The sequence below is a fragment of the Mytilus trossulus genome, chromosome 4 (assembly GCF_036588685.1).
Source record: "Mytilus trossulus isolate FHL-02 chromosome 4, PNRI_Mtr1.1.1.hap1, whole genome shotgun sequence".
Taxonomy (NCBI): domain Eukaryota; kingdom Metazoa; phylum Mollusca; class Bivalvia; order Mytilida; family Mytilidae; genus Mytilus; species Mytilus trossulus.
In genome coordinates, this window is record NC_086376.1 from 83,875,680 (window position 1) to 83,899,229 (window position 23,550).

Consider the following 23,550-nt stretch of genomic DNA (forward strand, 5'->3'; position numbering starts at 1 on the left):
CTTGGCTTTAAATTTTGCTAATAAGATTGGTCTATAAGTTGTTTTGTGCTTCTTTGTTACATATTTGTTTGTTTTTATAGTGATTAAGATTATAACACAAAGTTGACTGCTGTACCCCTATTTTTGACTTTTCTACCTATTATGTTTGTATGTTTTGTTCACACATATTTTTCAATATAATGGAAAATGATGTGACCTACATACAAGTTTAGCTAGCTTTAAAACCAGGTTTAATTGACCATTTTCTACATTTGACAATGCCTGTACAAAGTCAGGAATATAACAGTTGTGGAGTTCATTTTTTTTGTAATTTTACTTTTTTTCAATAACACTTCTCGAAAACTGGCGTCTAAAAATTGCCCAACTGTTCTCTAACTTAAGTTTGCCTATGAAATGTTACGAAACTTGTACCAAATGCTTATTACCACAAAACTTCAATCAGGAACAAATTTTGGAAGCGTGTCTTTTACTGTTCTTGATTTATGTTTCTTTTAAACGTTTTTATGTAAGCAGGGTCATCATCTGTGTCCTCATTTATTTCATAGGTCAAAATGTAGTGCTGTGATGCATATTTTCAACATTAAAATGCCCTGTTATTCTATGAGTTTAAATCTATACTAAAATTCTGCACTACCTCTTCCTTCACTTTGGAATTCAAGACAGTGGCTAACTATGTTTATTTATACTGGTAAAATTCCCAAGTCATGTCTATGAGAAGATACATGGTGATCATTTCTGGGAACCAGTGCATAAACAAAACAAACTATCCATGAATATTATGTATCCCAACAGAAGAGGGGTGGTTTGTGAAACAGTTGTTTTTCTCAAGAACTATATTTTACAAAGTATACTGAGGTTTCTTTTCATACCAATTGTTTGCACCACAACTAACAAACTTCTGAAAACAAATGTTTTAAATACTGTAGCAGTTTTTTCAGCCATGAAAGTATGCAATCTAGGTGAGAATTTAGTTTGTTTGTTTATTAGATTGTGATAAACATTATTCTACCATTGTGACAGTATATCAAGGGGGTCTTAATAATTGGAAGTAGCTGGAGCACTTGAGAAAATCAGAGTCAAACACACTTTTGAATGCTGAATTAAGTTTAAAATCATAGGCAGGGAATTTGCTTTAAAATTTAGATTTCTTGATGACCTCACAAATTGTTGAAACATCTTTTTGTGCTACAATTGCATCAAAGATGATTTTATTTCAGGTGTAATATGCAAGTCCAAATTTATTCCCATAGTGACTGTTTTTATAGTGAAAAATGGAGATTTTATTTACTTTTGTTCAAGAAAACATACCATGGGGAATATATATTTGAATGCAAATTTTTCATAAAAATGAGAAGAATTGCATTACAATTTTGTAGTTTTTTTCGAGCTTCATAATGTAGATGTGCATATAATTTTCTAGTGAAACTGTCAATCTGCACGAATTCACAAATTTTTACATCTTTTTATGGTAGTGGTAGGATTTCATCAAAATTCAATATATAGGTATAATATGCTATTCCAAATTAATCCCTGTGCTAAATATAATCAAACTCCATTACGGAAATGGGTCACAAAAAAACCTTTAAAAAGTTGAATGGCTAGGATCTTAACCTACACTGAACATGATAGAATTATTTTTGTTGTTTAACTTCCTTATTTTCAAAACAGTGTGGCGGATCCAGTGGAGGGTTCTGGAGGTTGGAAGTTCAACTTGGAACCCCCCTTTTTTTGGACGATCAATGCATTTGAATGGGGACATATAGTTGGAACCCCCTTTTTAAAATGGCAGGATCGCCCCTGCAAAATATCCATTGCCCAAATTTTTCAAAATGTTTATTGCCAATACTTGTCTTCATACCAGTAGTACATGTAATACCATTTTTAAATTAATGTACATTGCTCATGACCTCAGTTCCATTTTTTTTAACAAAATAACTGGGCAACTCCTAATGTAAAGCAAAAATAAATAAATGGAATAATGTCATTTTTCATATTTTATTGATGATTTAACATTGACTTGCATTAACTTTGACCAAAGCATGTGTTTGCATTTGACAGTATATAGTAAATCACCAAAGCACAATAAATAATTTTGACAATGCTACATTTGATTTTCAGTAAAACAACTGCAATTTTAAATTTCTACTCATAGTGGCAAGATTTTAAAAAATAAGTTTATTTTCATTCATTTCACAAAATAACGAATAAAATCCTCTCTAAAAACAGATATATTATCTCGAATTTGGTATAAATCAAGAGTGTGTCTTTTGTTTATCCCATGCTTAATTTCTTAGACATAATGTACATATGGTGGCCATTGGCTGTTTTCTGCTCTCAGGACAGGTTGTTGTCTCTTTGACGCATTCTCAATTTTATATAAGAGCACAATTTTTCATTATAATGATACTATCACAAGAGCTTTACTCTTTGTTTAATTGCACATATGCACATAAATAATTGCACTTGGGTCTTCTGTAAGGTGTGCATTACTTTCCTTATTGCATACTAATATTTTTACATTTCATCAAGATGATGAATGTTTACCAGTATACACAGATTTGGAAAACATTATTTTATAAGAAGCATTCAAAGCTGACAGACTAAGATCTGTCGAAAAATGTTCCTACATGTATGTGTTACTACTTATATGGAAATCGTTTGTCTTGTAGATAGATTCACATCTAAACATATTTGCTATTTTCTGTTCAACTTGAAAATTTATTATTAAAGTTTGTCAATAGCATTTTTTTCCTTGTATATTACAGTACAATTTCACACAAAGCACAAGTCATCACTCCTATTGGTCTTTCCTTAAAAATGCAGTTGGTCAAAACATGGATGTTTAATAGTTCATGCATGTATTAAGGAGTAAAGCATATCTTGAGTGTGAAAACTTTTTGATGTTTATTAATATTTCTAGATATAAAAACAAAAGTTATTCTAGGTTATGGTGTGACTTTGGTATAATAATATCTCTACATATCCCCAAAACTAAACAAGAAGATATTATTCCTACATATCCTCAACCAAACTAGATGATTTTTTTTCTATGTAGCAAATGTATAATGTTTATTGCACTATTAAAAATTTTGTTTCTTAATATTGTTAAATGTCAATGAATTTAACCACATAATTGTAATAATAAATAAACCATATAAATATAAAAAAACACTAATTTTCATTCATCTTCAAAATGAACTTATTAACATAATAAATATTTAAACATGTATTATTAGTCAGATTTTGAAAAGAACATATTTATATTTGATTACAAATATTCAAAATTTTCCATTCTAGTAGTACAGTTAAACTGAATCAATCAATAAATATGAATTTTCATTAACATAGACATTTTGGTTCTAAAACAGCTTTTCGTTTAATTTATATCTCAAGTAGAGCGAAAATATGAAACTATTTGAGACATTTTGTGTTCATGAACAATTCACTGTTCAGAATAAAAAGGACTATGGGTAATTTCTTTCAACTAATATGGCCATGTTGACCAATCACAATGCTTGGGTGTCTTGTTTTATTTTTTCAAACTTGAATAATGATGAAAATTAGTGTTTCACAAATCATAAACAAATGTATTACATATAAAGCACTAATCATGTAAATAATAAATGTATTTTCTGTAATTGATCTGATGTCACATGTATAGGTACACGTTCTCCATGGCAACCTTTCACAGGTATAGTTATCTTGGCTACTAACATACTGTCACCACTCTTTTCATGCAGCATCTACAAAAATAATAATAATTTGTTAATATTTTTCTAAAAAAAAATAACTATACCATTGGCATGGAAGTATTTTGATTTTGAGTTTATACTACTGTAATTCTATCAAGTGAACCAACACCTGAAGGGGTGATCGTGTGGTAGGGTAAAAATGATTTAGATGAGTCAAGTTCCATGGTATAAACTGTCTTGATGGAGATAAGTTCATGTAAAGAAGACATAAAACAGTTAATTTTTAATCAAAATTTCACTAATTGGTTGAAATTTCACCATTAAACCATTAGAAGATATAACAGAGCATCTTAACTGGCAATGTATATTTTCTGAGAGGATTGAAAAAAAAATCATAAATAATTGTCACCTTAGCAAACTGTGGAGTAGGAAATGTAGAGAAATCTGCTCTGACTTGTCCTCCAGGTCTGTTAGCAGCTTGTACTGTTGTTATATTGGCTTGTAACTGTTAACAAATAAAGTGAAATTTTATAATCATTGCTTGGTTATATACCTTGCTTCAGGTAACTGAAGTCCTCACTTTAAGTTAAAGCAAATAATATTGTAAACATAGTTATTTTTCACAGGTTATTTTTGCATTTAACCCTTTTAATTAAGTCATCTTCCAGCATTCTTTTTATGAAAATTTTTGGGATATTTTATAAAGTTTGATCATGGTTTCTTTCCATCTTTGACATGTTAGTTCAATTTGTACTTTTGGTTATTTTTCTACTAGTGAAGGTCCTGTAAATTAGACAGTTTAATAATAGCATTTAAATAAATGGAGCATGTTTGCATATCATGTTATAATGGGACATAACTCATGAATGATATAAGTTGAGCTACCAAATTCAAACTTGATCATAAGTTTGGTAACATTTGGTGGAGGAAATCTGAAGTTAAGAGTACGGAAACAAATTTCGGAATGTTGAAATGAACAAACTAAGGCATATATTATAGCTAAGCAGCTATATATGAATTTGTTAAATTCAAATTATTTTTTTCCTAGTGTTTTAAAATATGCAATTCTGTTAACTGTTTTCTTTCTCAACATGCTATTATATTACCTCTTGCATCTTTTTCTCCAGTAATGTCAGTAATGTTGTTCTGGCTATCAATTCTTTTATAGGATCTACACTCTGTGATGCTGGTTCTAAACCTACAACAAAGTTAACAGAAATATTAAAACAATTTCAAAATCATAGACTCATGTCATATACCTTTGCAGATAGACTTTGTGATTATAAAAAAATCATCACTACAAAAACAATTGAAATGTAAAAGAAAATTTGAAGACAATTTCTAATGTTTGAATTGGATTTACCTATTATCATCTTAAAATCAACAGTTATTTATAATTGAATACATTTGGGAAAATATTTGTGTGACTTGTGCTTTATCTACAATTTGCAAATCAACTAAAGAAGATTATGTATCCATAGGTCACAATAACATATATACAAGGTAACAATGCTCCCATCCTTTAACTACCACAGTTGGGTATACATTATAATTGCATCTGATGTATTTTAAATGCAATATAAACATGTAAGATTTCACATAGAATAAAAGAACCTACCAGGTTTACGCTTTGTAATATCAACAACTCTTGGATGAGAACACAAATTATTTACTTCCTGTTAAAAGAAATGAAGAACAATCATATTAAAATATTACATTGGTTGCAATGAATTATATTGATTTCCCAGTTAAATAAAAACCGATAATTTCACATGTGAATGACGTCATACAACAATTTGGCTTTGTCAAGACGTCAATAACGGTGGATCAAAACAAATTGTAAATGCATAGAAAAAAGATATAGTTCCTTGCATGTTTTACATTAATTTCTTGCAAAAAAAAAGCCATTTGCCATTGTAATCAAAAGAATAACTAATTAAAGAATACAATTTTCGAAAAATATTCAACTTGTGACCAAACCACTGATAATTAACTAACGCATTCATGAATTAATGTGTTGTTCGGTCACTTGTTGAATATTTTTCTCTATTTGAATTCTTCTATTAGTTATTCTATAAATATTCATTTTGTGCTTAAAAAATAAAATGCATTTCAACAATCATTTATTACTGTGAATCATGACATAAAATGCAATTTCTTTTTAAAGTGTTTAAGACATTTTTTTCAAGTTTTCTCAAACAATAGGAAGATACAGCTAGGTTTCTTACACCTTAACAGAATAAATTATTTATAAAACCTGAACATTATATTAAGGAACTATTTTAGTTTGAAATGCATACCTGAATAATGTGAAATAACTCTAAGGTAAACCTAATAACAAACTGAAAATAGATATAAATATACAGAGAATATCTGAAAAAAACATATTTACATTTTGTAACTCTACTGTCTGTTTGACAAGGTTCTTTAAGTCAGCAGCACCAGGAAAGCCATCTGGAATCTCTCTAGGTTTATCTGGTTCTTTATGTCTATTCATCCATGGAGCTCGTTTTGGTACTCTCAAGGGAGGTAATTTAGCCATTTTATCCTGTTGTAAAAAAACAATTATATGTATGGTAACTGATTAACCCTTTTATAAGTCAACAGACTAATTCACAAATTAAGGACCTTAAGGACAAAATACATTTTTCAACAACAAACTAGCCTCTAAACCATATATCACGCTTTTTACAGCCTAAGCCTAGACATGGTCAAAGTAAATTTAAACAGGGACTACCAGAAAATCTGCTATCAAAACAAAGTTCTTTAAGGAACAAAAAAACAAATAGATGGTTCATGAACTTTTTTTAAGTTATCATGATCCCTAATGAATTGACAACTAAAAACTCAATTTATATATAATTTTAAGTTTTTTGTTTTAAACCATAAAAATCTCAATATCCCTAATACTTTGAATTTTGAAAATTTGACAAATGTATTAAAAGGAAAAATCTGTGAGTTAACAGGGAAGGATAGCAGAATCTTTATTTATTTTTTCATTTTTTACCTTCATTTGATCAGCTTGTAATCGTATATTCTCATTCTTTGTAAACTTCAATGCTTCTTTCAGAGTGACAATCTGCAATGGGAAATTTTAAAACATACATCGATATACATACATCAAAATGAATTCATTGTCTTTGTTATTGAAAGTTAATTATCAAAGATCTGTTGTTATTTTTTTTTATCTTTGTTGAACCCAATGTTTTATATCATGAAAACCAACAAAAATAAAATTCATGATTACATTACAATTATTGAATATTAATCCTACCTGTTGTTGAAGAACTGGTGATTCTTGGATTGCTGTTGGCATACCTCCCATTGGTGATAAGGGACTTGTAGCTAAGGGAAAAAATAGAGGTGGTGTGTTATACTGGTAAACCATATCAAATATGCAATGTATAAGTAAGATAAAAGAAAATATTCAATAACACATATATCTGACAACTACTACTCGAATGAAGCATGAGTCAATACTAAGATTCATGAAAAATATATATAAATTGTACATGACCATGATTTTATTTGAATATTATTTGATTTATATTTTCTGGTAAATATAATTTCTTTCAAATATTCTAGATTCTCTGGAAAATCAAGTTAAATTAACAATACATGTATACTAATTGTACCTGTTAAGGGTTGTTTCTAATAAAAGGATGCTTATACGAAGGAAAGAAAAAAGAAAAAGAAAATACCTGAAGCTTGTCTTGATATACCCTCTAATAATGACTTTTTAGACAACACTTTCAATCTTTCTTTCAGTTCATATTTCTCATGTTCTAGAGCATCAATGTCTGCTTGTAATGAATCCAACGTTTCTTCATACTGTCTGAAATCATTAAAAAGTTTTTTCAACTTCCAGGTTTTTACTCATATCCTAATACCTTTTTTAAAGACAAACTTTCTAAGCATTAAACCGTACAAAGGAAAATTCAAGTATTAACTTTCAATTAAACAAATAAGCTTCATTACATATATGAATGCATAATATGTATTATCTGGTAAAAAAGTTTCATTTAAATGTCTATTTCACTTTGTTACAAAACAATATATAACATGAGGAAACTTTTTATCCGAAATTATTACAGCTAAACCTTTTTGTATATTTCAAACTAGAGCAGCTTTTTAATTGACATCATTATAGCAACAACAGCAATGCAAAAAAATATTTATCATACTTCTCTTTTTTCTTGAACTGTGCCAGCTGATCGTCCATTTTTCTTTGCATTTGATCTGTGCGGTCATCACTATCTCTCGTAGCATTTTCAACCTTCTTCTCTAACAGTCCCAATCTGACTTGTTGACTGCTTAGTTCTTCTTGCTGTTAACAGATGAAAACAATAATTATGGCAGATATGTCATATCTTTTGTCATGAAAACATAGACAAATTAACAGTTAAAAAAATGTGCTTCTTAACTATGAGATATCGTGATCACAGTGACATGTTCTGTTCTTTCAAGTATTGTAGCTTTCTATATAAATTGTATGAAAAATGTATATGAGTTAATAATTTGGTCAAATGTTACTTAATTTAATTGTTTAACAAAAACATACAAAACAGTTGTAAGCAGAAAAAAACCCTCTTACATGCAACATTTAAAGGAAAATTATGATGCACCTAACTTCTATTCAAATTGATTTGACAAAAGACAAAATAAAATATCTCTATATAATGATCTATACTTTATATCACAATTTTAATACCTTCATGAGAAGTTTTTTCTTCAGTTCTATAATCTCTTCATCTTTTGTTGCCATCCTGTGTTTCATCAACTCAATGTCAGCAATTTGTGTCCTTAACATATCTGCTCTTACTTTTACAGGAGAAAGTGGCTATACAATAACAGAAATAAACTTTATAAATAGAAATTCTGTTTAAAAATACTACTTTTGACATCATATTTATGACATAAGTGAATAAAACATACAGTTCTTTGTTGATCAAAGGGAACTATATAAGGAATTGCAGTTGCTTAAAAGTCATTCTTAACAGTATGGAACAGTTGATTTTAATAATGATTCTACTGTAATAATCATGTTTGAATACAATTTTCTAACAATAAATGCCACTTCATTAAAGAGACTTATACTCAGATTTGCTTATGAAATTTGTATTTCAATGACTATCAAAACCAATAACTTTATGAAATATTCCAAACAAAATCTACAACTTGCAAGAAAATGAGTTAATAGGTAAATGTTCAGGAGTCTGTTTCACCAAAAAACTTACGACTAAGATTTGTTTGATTGATTTGATTTTTGGTGTTTAAACACCACTTTTAAGCACCAAATTTAGGCTCTTTCGTGGCAGCCAGATTTTTTTGGTTGGAGAAAATCATGACCTTCGATAGGAAAACTGACAATCCTAGTCAATTAAGAATGGAGTTGAAATCCACCCGCATGAGCTGGATTCGAAACTCACAACCCCAGTGTTGACTGGCTCGCGACTAAGATTTAACCTAAGTATACTGATTTGTTCATGATTTACTATCAATCTTTTTTTTTTTTTTGAAACAATTAAATCATCTTTATTGCACTAAATGCTGTTTAACAATTTACCTAGCTTACAGCATTAGGCTAAGTATCCCTGTATATCAGTTATTATACATCCAGGGAGAATATATAATAAAATATTTTATAATTGTTAGTATTATACAATAAGACATAATACATAAATTAAATTAACATCAATATACATTGATTTAGTCTGCTTACAAGTCGGGAAAAATAACGGATCTACACCGTATCGTTTTGTGTTTATTATATGTGTTTACTTTCTCACAGGTGGTTACCTGTGTATTGGAGTTACTTTAATATTCTTTGTTTTGAAGGATTTACTTTGTCTAAGCTTACTTGCTTGACTATGTTAGTAAAACATAACTAGGTAAGTTTATGAAATAATTTTAAATTCAATTCAAAAGGTTATTTGCTGTGCGGGGTTATCTTGGCACCTCGTGGTGAAATATTTATACAAGGCCAAGGGAAGTTAGCATCTGTTTATCTGTTAAAAACAAACTATACCTTTACTTACAGGTTACAGTATGCTGAAGTTTTTAATAACGTATTCCCGGTTTCTATATTTCTTATCGAATTTAATCTTATAATGTCATATATTTCTTTTTTGAAAATTTTAAAGATTTCTATCTTTGATTCTTTTTTGTTTGAAACAAAATGTGCTTTATATATGGAGAAGAATATAACTGTTATCAGGGTGTTTATATCAAAATATTTTACATCTGCTATTTTATAGCCAGTTATTAAATTTTCTAGCCTTAAAATATGTCTATCTATTTTAAGATAAAGTAATAACTTGTATATTTCTTGCCAGTAAGTATTATTATAAGGGCAAGTAATAAAAAAATGTTTATAGTTGTCAATTTCTTTGCAAAAATTGCAAGAATTGTTTTCTAGTACTTTCCACTGTACTAATAAGTCGTTGCATGGAAGGATGAAGTTGAGAAGTTTCCATTTGAACATCTTAAATTTGTTGTTTTCTAGGTAATTGAATATAAAATTAAGAGTGCTTTTAAATTTTATATTTAAATTTTCTTCAAGAATTCTTTCCCACTTCAGAATACCTACAGGTTTTTCTTGCTTATAGGGGGCAATTAGTATTGAATATATTTCTTTATTACTCATTTCTGGATGGATATTATGATTGATTAGTATTTGCAGATTTTTTGTTTTCTTTATATTTACTTTTGTTTTAAATGAGCTTTCTTGTTTTAAAATATTCTGCCAATGTTTTGGAATAGCTTTCTTTAATAATGATAATTCTCTAATCCAATCCCGTTTATCTTTTAATTTAAATAAAATTTTATTTTCTGATATACAACCTTTTTCATCAAGTATGTCATTTACATACAGAATATTATGTTCAATCCATTTAGTAAATAATAAGTGTTTTCCTTTTGTTTGTATGTTATGATTGCCCCATAAAATCTGCTTTCTTATGTCTAGAAACGATTGTGGGATCTTTGTCTGTCCTCCCTTAACATTTATCCAAGTTTTAATCAATTGCTGATAGAACTCAGGAAGGGATTTAAATATTTTTTTGTCTAACATATTAACATTTTTAATATTCATTTGAAATATCAAGAGGTTTTTACCAAATTTGTTTAAGTAAGCTTGGGGTATGATTGTCCAATTATCACCAGAATTTTGTTTAAGTTTTAAAATCCATCGCAATTGAAGAGCTTTGAGATATAGGTCTATGTCGATCATTTTTAACCCACCTTCTAGATAGTTTTTACAAAGAGTTGTACGTTTAACTTTATCTTTTTTCCCATTCCATATGAAATTATATACTAGAGTTTTAAACTTTTGTATTATTTCCTTTGGTATGTACATATTTGATGCAATATAAGTTAAATTTGGTAGAATTAATGATTTTACTACTATTATTTTACCTATTAATGTTAAATTTCTTTTCATCCAGTTTGATATTATTTTTTCACACTTTTTAAGCTGCTTATCAGTGTTTAGTTTTTGACAGTCTTGATTGTTATAACCAAAATAAAAGCCAAGACTTTTAATATTATCTGTTTTCCAATTTATGTTTTCAAATTTGTCTCTGCTATGTTTAAGTTTTCCCAACCAAAATCCCTCTGTTTTATTTCTGTTTAGTTGTAGTCCTGATAAACTTCCAAAAGTTTCAATTATATTCATTGCTAAACTAACATCTTTTGGTGATTTAAGAAATAGTGTTGTATCATCTGCAAGTTGACATATTTTAAGTGAGCAATTTTTACCATCTAGTTTCACCTCTAAACCTTTAAGATTATTATCTTCTCTTAGTTTTAGTGCCATAATTTCAACCACTAATACGAAGGCTAACGAAGAAATTGGACATCCTTGTCGAATTCCCCGAAAAATGTTAAAACTGCTGGACACCCAACCATTGTTGAGTATACAACCTTTTATGTCTGTGTACATTGTTTTAATCCATCTTATAAAACTACTTTTAAAGCCAAATTTTACCAAAGTTTCTGACATAAAGTTCCATTCGAGGGAGTCAAATGCCTTAGAGAAATCAACAAAAAGTATAGCGCCATCTACTTTAAAGTTCTCTGAGTAATCAATAATATCTTGTATTTGCCTTATATTGAAGCCTATGTATCTATTTTTTATATAACCTTTTTGATCAGTATGAATTATTTTTGGTAATACTTGTTTTAATCTTTGAGCAAGTGCATAAGCCAACAATTTTACATCATAATTTAACAGAGTTATTGGGCGATAATTATTTAAAGAAAGTGGATCTTCTTTTTTGTATATTAACGATATTGCTCCAATTTTCTGTGAAGATGATAATTCTCCTTTTTTATAGCAAAAATTAAATACTGATACAATTAAATCTTTTATTTTTTCCCAGAATTTTCTGTAAAATTCAACATTAAGTCCATCTAGACCTGGGGCTTTATTTAATTTCATTTTAAATATTGCATCTGTGCATTCCTGCACTGTTATTTTTCCTTCACATAAATCACTTTCAGTATCACTCAATTTTGGACATTTTTTAATATTGTTAAAGTACTTTTTAGTATCTTCCACATCAGGCTTAGTTGAGGAGTATAATGTTTTATAATAGTTAACTTCAATGTTAAGTATTTTTTCTTGATCAATAATTATATTATTGTTTACATCATACAATCTAGTGATGGTTTTTTTGCACTGCCTGGCTTTTTCAAGACCTAAGAAGTAGGAAGTATTTTTTTCTCCTTCTTCAATCCATTTTACCCTTGATCTTATTTGGTTACCTTTTACTTTTTCATTATAAAGATTTCCTAACTCTTGTTCTAGTTTCTCTATTTTTTCAATCAGGGAGGTATTTGTTTCATAATCATTAACTCTGATGTTAGTTGTATGAATTTCATTATTAAGTTGTCTAAGTTGATTTTCTAACACATTGATTGAATCTTTTTTGTTGAGGGCTTTTAATTTACAGAATTGAATTGTACAATCTCGAACCTCTATTTTAAAAGTGTCCCATAAAGTATCTAGATTTTTTGAATCATTTGCTTTAATTTTATAGTTGTTAATTAGATTGTATATTATTTTTTGGTAGATTTCATCGTTTAAAACGCTACTATTTAATTTCCAGTATCCACGTCCTTTATTATTTCTTGATATATGTACTTTTAAAGATACACTATTATGGTCAGTGTATTGAATAACAATTGGTCTAATATCACAATCTTAATCGTAAGTTTTTTTGAGAAAACGACCCAAGTGTCATAAATAAAAAAAGGTTATACCATTTTCTCATGTGTTCCATCAAAATCATATTCTCCATTCTCCATAGCATTGGCCAACTTGTTCATTGCCCCAGCTACCATACCAAACGACTTTCTGTAAACAATCGAACTCAAGATATCATAAATTGTTTAACCATTTACAAAGGAACATTAGTTTTTTCTGTAGTTAATATTTTGTCAACATAGCAAACAATGCTGTTTTTCATAAACATTTATTTATTGTCTCTATGTCTTAAAAGTATATGGTAACAATTATTTATTCAGGAAGGTTGCTTGTGAGTTTCAAGATAACAAGGTTTCAGGAGAGTTGTTATATTGATAGAATTTTGCCATAGAAGAGTCATCAATCAAACAAAATAATTGTGATAATGCAATTGTATTTTGAATAAATACACATTTAAAAGTTTTGCAGGCTCTGGAGTTCTCTTTATCTATCATATATCTAGTATATGTATAGAGGTATTTTTACTGTCAAAATCTTTTATAAAACAATAACCATTGAACCAGATTTTATAAGCGTACTGTTTAAGATGTATCTTGAAAAAAAAATATGTTAAGAAAGTGGTAGCTGCTTGGCAAATTTTTCTAATGCTATTTGGCAAACAAACATCTTTTATGGGAGTTTAATTTAATTTTCTACAACTTCATTTTTCTATCTATATTTCAATTATAACTAACTACAAAAGATTTGTGTCTGTTGAAAATGTACAGCATTAATGATCATGGTACATAAAAAGAAAATTTCAAATATATAAAGTTACATTAAATAAAAGATAGGGATATGAAGCAAAATATTAAAATTCTACTAATCTTGCATAATTTTACCAGTTAGAGGGTCTTTCAATTGAGTGGTTTTTTTTTAAAAGTATATTAGATACCTTAAAGTATCATAGGGTCCGTTATCTTCTTTACCATATACTTTGTCTGTAGCTTGGTAAGCTATTTCTTCTATCTTCTTAGGCAGCAATCCTTCAGTATCTGAAAACAATTTATATAAATGGAAATATTAGTCAAAGACAAAACAACTTATGTGAGACTTCTCAAACGCTGCAAAATTCATACAGTTTTATCTAAGGAAAAATCTGTTTTATTTACTCATTTACAATAAACACACATGTTAGTGACCTTCTGCTGTTTTTTTTACTATGGTCAGGTTGTTGTCTCTTTGACACATTCCCCATTTCCATTTTCAATTTTACATGTACAAGGAACCAAAAAAATATGATTTTTTACAAAAATTCCAAATTTCTTTTCTATGAACATTATGTGTAATATCATGTTGCAGCATACAGTACGGGTAATGAAAACATGAATTAAATTAATATTTTTGCAAGTAGCTTGTTGTGTAAATTATTAAAATGGCTGTTTAAAGAGATGGTTACATGTTTGCTGTAATCATATCCTGGAAAAAGAACTTATATTCCTTTCTTATATAACTTATATGAAAACATTCACTCATGGCAGATGACATAAATATAAAATTTTCAGTTGTTGCAAAAAATTATGTATTCCATTAGATTATTATCTTTATATGTTTTTATTTCTTTTTTAAAATAACTTTGTTATAAACATGAAACATGTTTGACCAGTGATCTTTCCTCTTTTGAACAAAACAATGTGGATTTACTACTAGCTTACATTATCATTTAAAACTTGACGTTTTTTAATACCTCTTCACTTCTTATTTTTTTATATTGCATTAACTGTTACATATACATGTACAGAAAGTACAGTTTAAGTATCACAGCACTCATGTCAAAATTCATGCCAGTATTAGATACATAAAAAGAAAAACATTCCATTAATTATTAAAATGTTATCTTACAAATTACACTATCATATTAAATTCACTGTAAACAATTTGAAAACAGTTAAACCTACCAAATAGGCAAAACAGTTAAAAGAAATATACCTGTTTAGTTAAATTTATCACAGTTTATCATTCATTCCGAAGAAATATATCTCTGGTATACAAAAAAGCTAACTCAAGGAAATTTAAAGTAACGGTATTGATAAACAATTTCAAACACATCCAGACTCCAAGATTGTGGTATCAATCATGAAGCTTTCATGCTTAACACTGACTCAATATAAAACTAGCATTCAAATTGTTGCCCAGTTTGTTTTTCTTAGATTTGCTGCATTTGTGAAGCATTGAAGACAGGGAAAAGTTCTCATAGCCATTAAACTTTTGAGAAGAAGAAAACAAATTCACTTGTCCAGGGACAAATGGCAAATATTAGACTTCACTTACAATGAATGATTGATGATAACATTACTCTAGGTGATTCCAGTAGCTTATTTCACCCTCTAGAATATTTGATCTAAAAGAGCCATTAGTTTTCTAGCTGTGTCAACAGTTAATTGCTTCTTATTAATACAGTAAGCTGCACGATAATTATTCAAATAAACCAATTCTATGTAAAAGCACCACAAATTACCCGGTGGTTTAAGCCAATTGAGCCTCCATGATAATGCTACTGTATCTAATACAAGCAGATAATTGGGTATTTAATGTACATTAAAGAAAATACATTCATGAATATTTACTGTTAATATGAATCTTTTAAAACATATAATTTTTTGGTACTTGAGAGTAAGTAAAATGTGGGTGTTTGTTCAAATACTTAAAAGTTTTTCATCATTATTTGACCCATTTATTAAATTATTATCCTGAAGTAATAAGAAACAATTGAATTTTATACATTCTGAGACTCGACACACATATAAACATATAGTCGCTAAATTCTGAAATAAGTCTTTTGAATTGTACAATGTTATTTATGTATTTATTGGTGAAGTCATAGCAACCAAAATGTTTATACATCATATATGTATATACCTGTAGAATGATGTCATGAGTATGAATTCCTTAACAGGCAAAACAGCTCTTTAAATACTTGTGAAATATTTTATCTCAGCAAACTTTTTAGTGCGTTTTATTGGAATTATAAGTAAGAAATGTTCATTTTAAGTGTTTATATACTGGTATGTGTAGACTCTGCCTTTTACTTGTTCTTTTGGTCTTGACTTTATTCATAATTCAGTTTTAGAGGCCACTTGAGTTAATATTTTTTTATAATTTTATTCAATATAACTTTTACTATAATAACATATGACATCAACAGACCAATCCTACAACTTATAAACATTTAACTGGCATACCTAAAAGGAAAAAAATCTAACATCATTACTTATTAATCTCTTTTTAACAAATAAAACAAAAACTGAACATCTTGAACTATTTCTAACTTATATAATGGATTCTATTGTATATGGTTACACAACATGAAATGATGCAAGATAGTTCATAAAATATATGCAGATGAGATATACTGTGGATTGGTTATTATTAATTGGATACCAATTTTTCGTAGATTTTGTTGGTACAGGTAAACCAAAAAACTAAATATTCAATGCAAAACAAATTTTATACAGGTTTCTATGCAGACTTTGACAAAACCACAAAAAAATAAATATACACCATATGTAAGTTTTCCTTGATCCACATAAATTGGTACCCATGAAAATAAATGAATCCACAGCTAATGATATAAAAAAAACATATGAAAGTAATCTGACTGCAAGTACATGTCTGTAAAAATAAAATTAAAGCCATAAGCAAGGACAAGCCATGCCAAAAAATAATCAAACCCACATGATTCATACATAAATGAAAAGGAAACATTGCCACTGAATGCATTATTCTGTTATTCTATTGTGATAAGTTTCATAGATTCTTCGAAGTACATGTATAAAGGGTTAGGTTGAAGAAAAACACAAGAAATGTAAACTTTAAAAGGAATTATTAATTAAAATTAGTCAATTTGTTACCCATGCAATGGGAAAATAGGATATTCCATGCTTTTTAATATCATTTATTGTTAAGATGGATTAAATAGAAGAAAGAGGGAAAAAAAATCATAATTTCTAATAAAATTTTAATTCATGATTTACTGATACAATTTAAATTGCTGAATTTATGTTCACATTGTACAATGTACCTGCTTTAAATACACACAATTTCATGAAAAACTAATTGAGTATCTTTAGCATACTAAAGAAATGCATCAAGTTGTGAACTTTTCCAGAGTGTTTTGAAACAAATATAAATTGAAAAAAAGATACCATTTATTTTCAATGGTATTTTTTTTAGAGTAGCATTCAGTAGCAATATATCATTCCTTTACCCTTTTTGATGTTCTCTATGTCCATTCTTCCACCTGGTAGAAAGCAGGGATCACACATTATAGCAACAAAAATTAACAATGGCAAAAAAAATCCTGGTCTGTTATATAAAAATTCTGTATGAAAGTATCTGTATGCATGTTTTCATGATTTTTTTTCTAACACATTATTTATATGAAACATAATCTGATATGATTTAAGTATCATTTTTATACTGAAACTTTTTCAATCATTATAAATTACAAAATTTCAAGAACTTTTAATTAATAATAAATGCCTACCACTCAATATCATAGGAGCTAGCCACTACAGTATAAAATATTGTATGCAGTTATGATTAATTGTAACAAAATTCTGATCATGCTGGATATTTTTACTGAAAAAAGGTGAACAAAACTTTTCTCCTTGAAATTGTTGCTGATTTTGTAAATAATCACAAACAACAAAAAGACCATGAGTACTATATATAGTTCTGTTTATATATTTATTGGACTAAAGATAGATCAATGCATACTATGTTATCCAGGTTAAGTTGGTAGTATACTGAGGATTAATTACAAGCCTATTTTACCTGTCAGTAAGGCAGCTTGTTGCATGGCCCCTGCAGCTGTATACTGCAATGATCTTACTACATGGGTGATATTCTTTCCTGCTTCAGACAATAAAGTTTGTATCTGAAATAATACAACAAAAGACATTATGTATTTATTACAATATCATAATATCCTATACAGATAGGAAGTTAATAGAGTGGAAGTTAGGTGTGTTTGAACTTATGATTTTGCCATTTTTTAAGGACTTTGTGTTATGAAGTTCCCTTGGAATTAAGGCATTTTGGTTATTTTACTTTTTATTAAAATTGTCAAAGTATTTAAACTAATATTGAATTATTTCATGTTACAAACTGCACAACTTCAATTAGGAGATAACTGTATTATATTTTAAGCTCCGACAGCATCAATTGGGGATTTGATGGTCGCAAATTAAGTTTACTTGCAACCATTAAGCGGAGACAGTAAACGGGTATTTGCGACCATCAAATCCCCAATTGATGCTGTCAGAGCTTAAAATCCAATATTGTAATCTCCATTCTAATGAAACTGACTGAAAACAACGTTAAAACATGTATTTGTCATATGCCGTCTAGCTTGCATGTACATCCGATAGCATCAATTGTCAATTGATGCCATTTAAATAAGTGAAGTTACCCAATCGAAATGAATGTTACAAATTTGTTGTATTAGAATTGGTGTTATTATCTTTTCATCCAAATCTGTAGGGTGAGATGTGGTTTATCTGAAGAAAGCAATTCTTTAATTCATCAACACATGATGATGTAGGCTATTATGTACTTATATAAGAAATCTATATCTTTTAGCTTACTCTTTTGATGTAAATTATCTGATCTTCAATAAAAACTGACATTATAATCAGACAATATATAGTATAAAACATATTTATTCCAAGCCTTGAACATTTATATTTAATAAACAGGGTCTGAATTATAATATTAGCATTGTAAACTCAATAATTTGTACCTCCTTCCCAAAGTTTAAAGGTGTTGCTGGTCCTGTCTTCTGTGGTAATCTTCTCTTTATCTACAAAGAAAATCAATTTTTTTATCATTTTATCTATTTGAAATAATCCAAGACATATTCAATGAAACAATGCATCAGTTTAAACTTAGACACAATGTTCAAAGTACCACTTTACCAAAAGTTACAAAATTTTCATAAATGAATTTAATAAATATGAATCAATACTAAGGTAAATGAATCTAATAGGAAATATATAAACATGTAACAAAAATTCCACCTTTCTTGCACAAGTTCTGCTATCATTACAACATGTTTCCATATCTCTCATTAAAATAGATATTTCTGTTTGTTCCTGTCCAGCCTGAAAAATATAAAGAAAATATGTTAAAAAGATAAATGAAGCAATTACAAGATAATATATAATATGCCAATGAGACAGCTATCAACAAAAGACAAAAATGACACAGACATTAACAACTGTAGGTCACCGTACGGCCTTCAACAATGAGCAAAGCCCATACAGCATAGTCAGCTATAAAAGGCCCCGGATAAGACAATGTAAAACAATTCAAACGAGAAAACTAACGACCTTATTTATGTAAAAAAATGAACGAAAAAAAAAATATGTAACACATAAACAAACGACAACCACTGAATTACAGGCTCCTGACTTGGGACAGGCACATACATAAATAATGTGGCAGGGTTAAACATGTTAGAGGGATCCTAACCATATAAGTCCTGATTAAATTAATATGGGCACATAAATCACCTGTTTACATAAATAAAATATTAAGACACTAATTTTATACAACAGAAGTGATATAATATACAGCGGCAACTTCTTCAATATTGTTTTTATGTCCAAAAAGAAATTGAAAACCCTAGTTTATGTTTATCTGTACCTGAAGCAGTACTCTTAGTCTTGCGATATCAGTGGATATACAGTCACATGCATTGGTTGTCATTCTGATCTTATCTGCCATCATAGAAGTACAGTCAACTTTCTCTGAAGACAAATGGACAGTGTAGAGTTGCTATAAAATAAAAAGAATACAATATCAAAATAATGTTAAGTATTGAAATTAAGATGACAATTGAAAAACTGAGGGAAAAAAACCCCACAAATTTCTTTTTTTTTTTTACATCTTTTAAAACAGAATATATTTAAAATTGTTGGTACAGTAAGTAACTTTAAATTATGATTAGTTGTTAGTTTCCTATAAACTTGAAAACCAAGAAATTGGAATCATGAAATGTTGAATGAAATCCTTATCAACCAACCGTAAGTTGAAGATTAAATAGTTAACAGTGAATGAATAACAGGATTCTTCAATGGTTGGTTCTATTGCCATATATTTTTTACGCTGCAATTTATGAGCTGAGATGGATAGAAATCATCCTCATGAAAGTGCACATATACATGTACATGTATAAGATTTTTTTTTATTGATTTTAGAACATTTAAATACCAAATACTAATGCATGTTGGTCTGCTTTGTACAGTTCTTATAACAAGTCAATTTTCAAACAATTACAGACATTCTGTAGAAACATTTTCAACTCAGAATAGGTTAACATATATATTGATATTCATTTGTATAGGGTCGATTTTCTATCCAATGGAGCTCATATGTTCAACCTTTCACATTTTGTGCACAGATATTTTAGCATTGTTATGTATTACAATATTGTAGATGTACTATTGTAAATTCAGAAATTATTGTGTGCGTTTATTATTGCGATTTTGTCATTTTCGACTTCAATGCAAATTTTTGAATTTTTACGATTTTGAGAAAAATCCTGTTAAATTCATATAAAATATTACAAAATGCAAATTTAAATTATTGGGTTTACAACTCAGTCGCATTTTTCGCCATTATAAAAACCTCACATTAATTTTTGAATTTACAGTATCTTTGTACTGAACAAAATGATGTTTACCTGGAAGTATGCAATTGACTTCTCTAGTAGATCTAAAGATACTGTCTCATCCAACTGTAAGTAGAAATAATGTAAAATAACTATAGATACACTATACAATGCTGAATAGTATTCCTTTTGTCCCGAAAGTATTTTTTAACGTCGAGTTAGTAAAAATAGACTCACCCTACATATGAAATAACTATGTTTGACTTTTGAAACTGAAGAGTACAGGTATAAGACATTTGAATACATTTAATGTATCATACTTACTATTTTTAATTAAAAAACAAATCATTTTAAAGACTTTAAAATTTTCACAACTGATAATAATTCAATTTTCAATTTCAGAGTACTGTTTTTTTCTTAGGGAAACTATCGGTCAACTTACAGTATCCTTCCTCAGTAGTTCTACAAAATAGTCCATTGACTTCTCATGAGCATTCATTTCTGGTATTAATGTTCCTATCTTCAATAAAAGATCTGTACTACAAGTGTTCAAAGCACTAAAAAGTAAAAGATAAAAAATATTAAAAAATAAATACTGCTTTGCTATTACAAATATAAACTGATTGAAAACTCTGCAAACACGTAAAACCCCTCTGAAAAATCAGCTTTAACCAACAATTGATCCTCATATATTTTATGGTATAAAAAAAACCCAATGTGAACTAACTATTTACATTGTTTTGAAGCAAACTTCTTTATAAAAAAAATTAACAAACTACTGCTTACCTTTCATACTGTCTAAGAATAGCCTGTAGAGTACTCAGCATTAGTATAACATTGTTTCCAAAACTACTCTGTTCTGCTTTATGACTTTTAAGTACTGTCTCTCTATTAATCCCTTCTGTCAATTCAAACTGAAAGTAAATATTTTCACATAAATTAAACATTCTATATATATTACAATTAAAATATCACCTGAATTTGATTTCAAGATATTAAAATTTGTTTTTTCTATATGCTGGAGGTGGAAGAGGATACTAAATATTTGTTTGAAGCATAATCATATTTCTTAATTTCTACCTTCATCATGTTAGATAACAAATTTTCTCATTTCTTAGGATTTTCCGTCAAATGTTTAAATGCTGTTAAATGGCGCTTTAATTATCATACAATACATTAGTACTACCTTTTCTTTGACTTGAGATGACAACATTTCAGCTTTACCAATGATCCTGGGTATCATCAGTAATACCAGTACAGCATCGTGATCACCTGTAGGAGAAAACAAAATCAAATATTTTACTTATGATCAATGCAACACAAGAACTCCAAAACTTAGTGATTTTTTATTACAATGAGTCTATTAGGAAAAATCTGAATATGGTTAAAAATTATAGCAATGAAGAGCAACGAAGAAGATACCCAAATTTAATTTCATGTTTGGTCTCTTATCTTTAAAATGTAACATACAGATCTTTTTAGAATGAAAAATATATGCCTTAAATGAAATAAATGACCATATTTTCAAATAAAACATTTTTTTTTTATATTTCTTCATTTATTGTTCCCCTCATTCTTTTTATTATATACACAAAATAAAATAAAAGTAGTTAGACTTACCTCCCCTGTTGACAAAGAATTCAGGCATAAAAGACTGTAACATTGCAATATGTTTATTGGCTTGTGCTACCTCTAACTTCCTCAACTCCATGTCTATTGTCTGAAGATATGAATTATATCAATTAAGTATGCAAATAATACAATAACATCTATATTGTTGCTAAAACTTTTGCAATCATTTCAAATAATGCATATAGATGATTTAATTCAAGTTTCTGTACAACCTTTCTCTTAATCAAAATTTGGAAAATTATATAAACTCAGTATAAGTTGTAAAATTCCTATAAAGAAAAAAATGAAAAAATAAAATGTATGTCAGACTACATATAGAAATCTTCTTTGCTCAAGATATATACACCAATGCATGCACCACTGGACAAATACAAAATCTCATTCTTAACTGTTTGAAAAGGGTTTAAAAGGTAATATTCATAATAAAACCAAGACTGTTGGATGGTAAATATTTACTTGGAAACATTTCTCCCAAATTCACAACTATATTTATTCTGTATTCATTTTGAAAACCTGTAACCTCAAGCATTGGGAAGTTCTTGTCTCTCCAAATAATAAAGAATTTTCAAATTCAGATCCCATTTTATCATTAAAAGATGAAATTCAAATACACGTAATTATTACACAGTATATCTGTTGAAATGTGGACATGCATTCATGAACTGTAAAACAATTTCAGTTTGATTGTAAAATGTAATATTCTAATTCATTTGGAGATACTCAAGATAAAGGTGCATTTCCCCCACTTTAAAGCCACCCTATCAGCTACATATGTTGAGGTATTGTTTCAAAGCAAGGACCTTTACATCCCAGTTTACCTTTGAAATGGTTTCATGTTCCTTGATGGCAAAAATATACACATTAGTTATTGATGAATATGATATTTGAAATACTCTTATTGTCAAATCAAAGTTCATATAGTAATGCAGTTAGCAACAAATAGTGAGCTAAAATAAATATTACTAGCTTTGTATAGCCTTTTTCATAGAATTATATTGTGAATAAAAGCTTCAGATTACACACACACACAACCACACTGTGCAGTGAATTGAAAATCTACATTTTAGTGAATTTATATGCAGTCAACTGGTTGTTTGGTAAGGGAATACTGATGGACACAATTCATAGCTCCAATGAAATGATCAAATATATGAGTTAATTTTTAGATTGTCTTATTTCTAACAAATTTGCACTCTTCAAATCAATCATCTATTCAGCAAGTTCTAAACATAATACCCTAATTGAACAGAAATGTTTGTTTCATATGGTCACAACAATACATTAGCTCAAACAGTACTGCATCAAAATCAGATTTTAATTATGTTGTTATTATTAACGAAAATAAGAAGATGTGGTTAAATTGC

The 23,550-nt window shown here is 28.5% G+C and overlaps 1 protein-coding gene across 3 annotated transcripts in view; it reads right to left on the minus strand.

Annotated features, from left to right (window-relative positions):
- Positions 1–1,981: 1,981 nt before the first annotated feature.
- LOC134716168 (dynactin subunit 1-like) overlaps positions 1,982–23,550 on the minus strand; it is a 44,202-nt gene continuing 22,633 nt past the window's right edge. For 2 of the 3 annotated variants that reach the window (XM_063578968.1, XM_063578966.1), the window contains 22 exons: positions 22,175–22,274; positions 21,741–21,826; positions 21,341–21,468; positions 20,997–21,111; positions 20,627–20,680; positions 19,588–19,719; positions 18,960–19,043; positions 18,683–18,742; positions 17,716–17,818; positions 17,147–17,179; positions 13,835–13,934; positions 12,957–13,050; positions 8,404–8,532; positions 7,877–8,019; positions 7,394–7,527; positions 6,967–7,037; positions 6,700–6,771; positions 6,085–6,240; positions 5,311–5,368; positions 4,799–4,890; positions 4,102–4,197; positions 1,982–3,743 (listed from right to left, as the gene is read on the minus strand). In XM_063578968.1, the coding sequence (XP_063435038.1) occupies positions 3,609–3,743; positions 4,102–4,197; positions 4,799–4,890; positions 5,311–5,368; positions 6,085–6,240; positions 6,700–6,771; positions 6,967–7,037; positions 7,394–7,527; positions 7,877–8,019; positions 8,404–8,532; positions 12,957–13,050; positions 13,835–13,934; positions 17,147–17,179; positions 17,716–17,818; positions 18,683–18,742; positions 18,960–19,043; positions 19,588–19,719; positions 20,627–20,680; positions 20,997–21,111; positions 21,341–21,468; positions 21,741–21,826; positions 22,175–22,274 (2,175 nt within the window). In that variant the 3' untranslated portion in view covers positions 1,982–3,608. The remainder of the gene's footprint in view (positions 3,744–4,101; positions 4,198–4,798; positions 4,891–5,310; positions 5,369–6,084; positions 6,241–6,699; positions 6,772–6,966; positions 7,038–7,393; positions 7,528–7,876; positions 8,020–8,403; positions 8,533–12,956; positions 13,051–13,834; positions 13,935–17,146; positions 17,180–17,715; positions 17,819–18,682; positions 18,743–18,959; positions 19,044–19,587; positions 19,720–20,626; positions 20,681–20,996; positions 21,112–21,340; positions 21,469–21,740; positions 21,827–22,174; positions 22,275–23,550) is intronic. The other variant, XM_063578967.1, reaches the window with a different exon arrangement.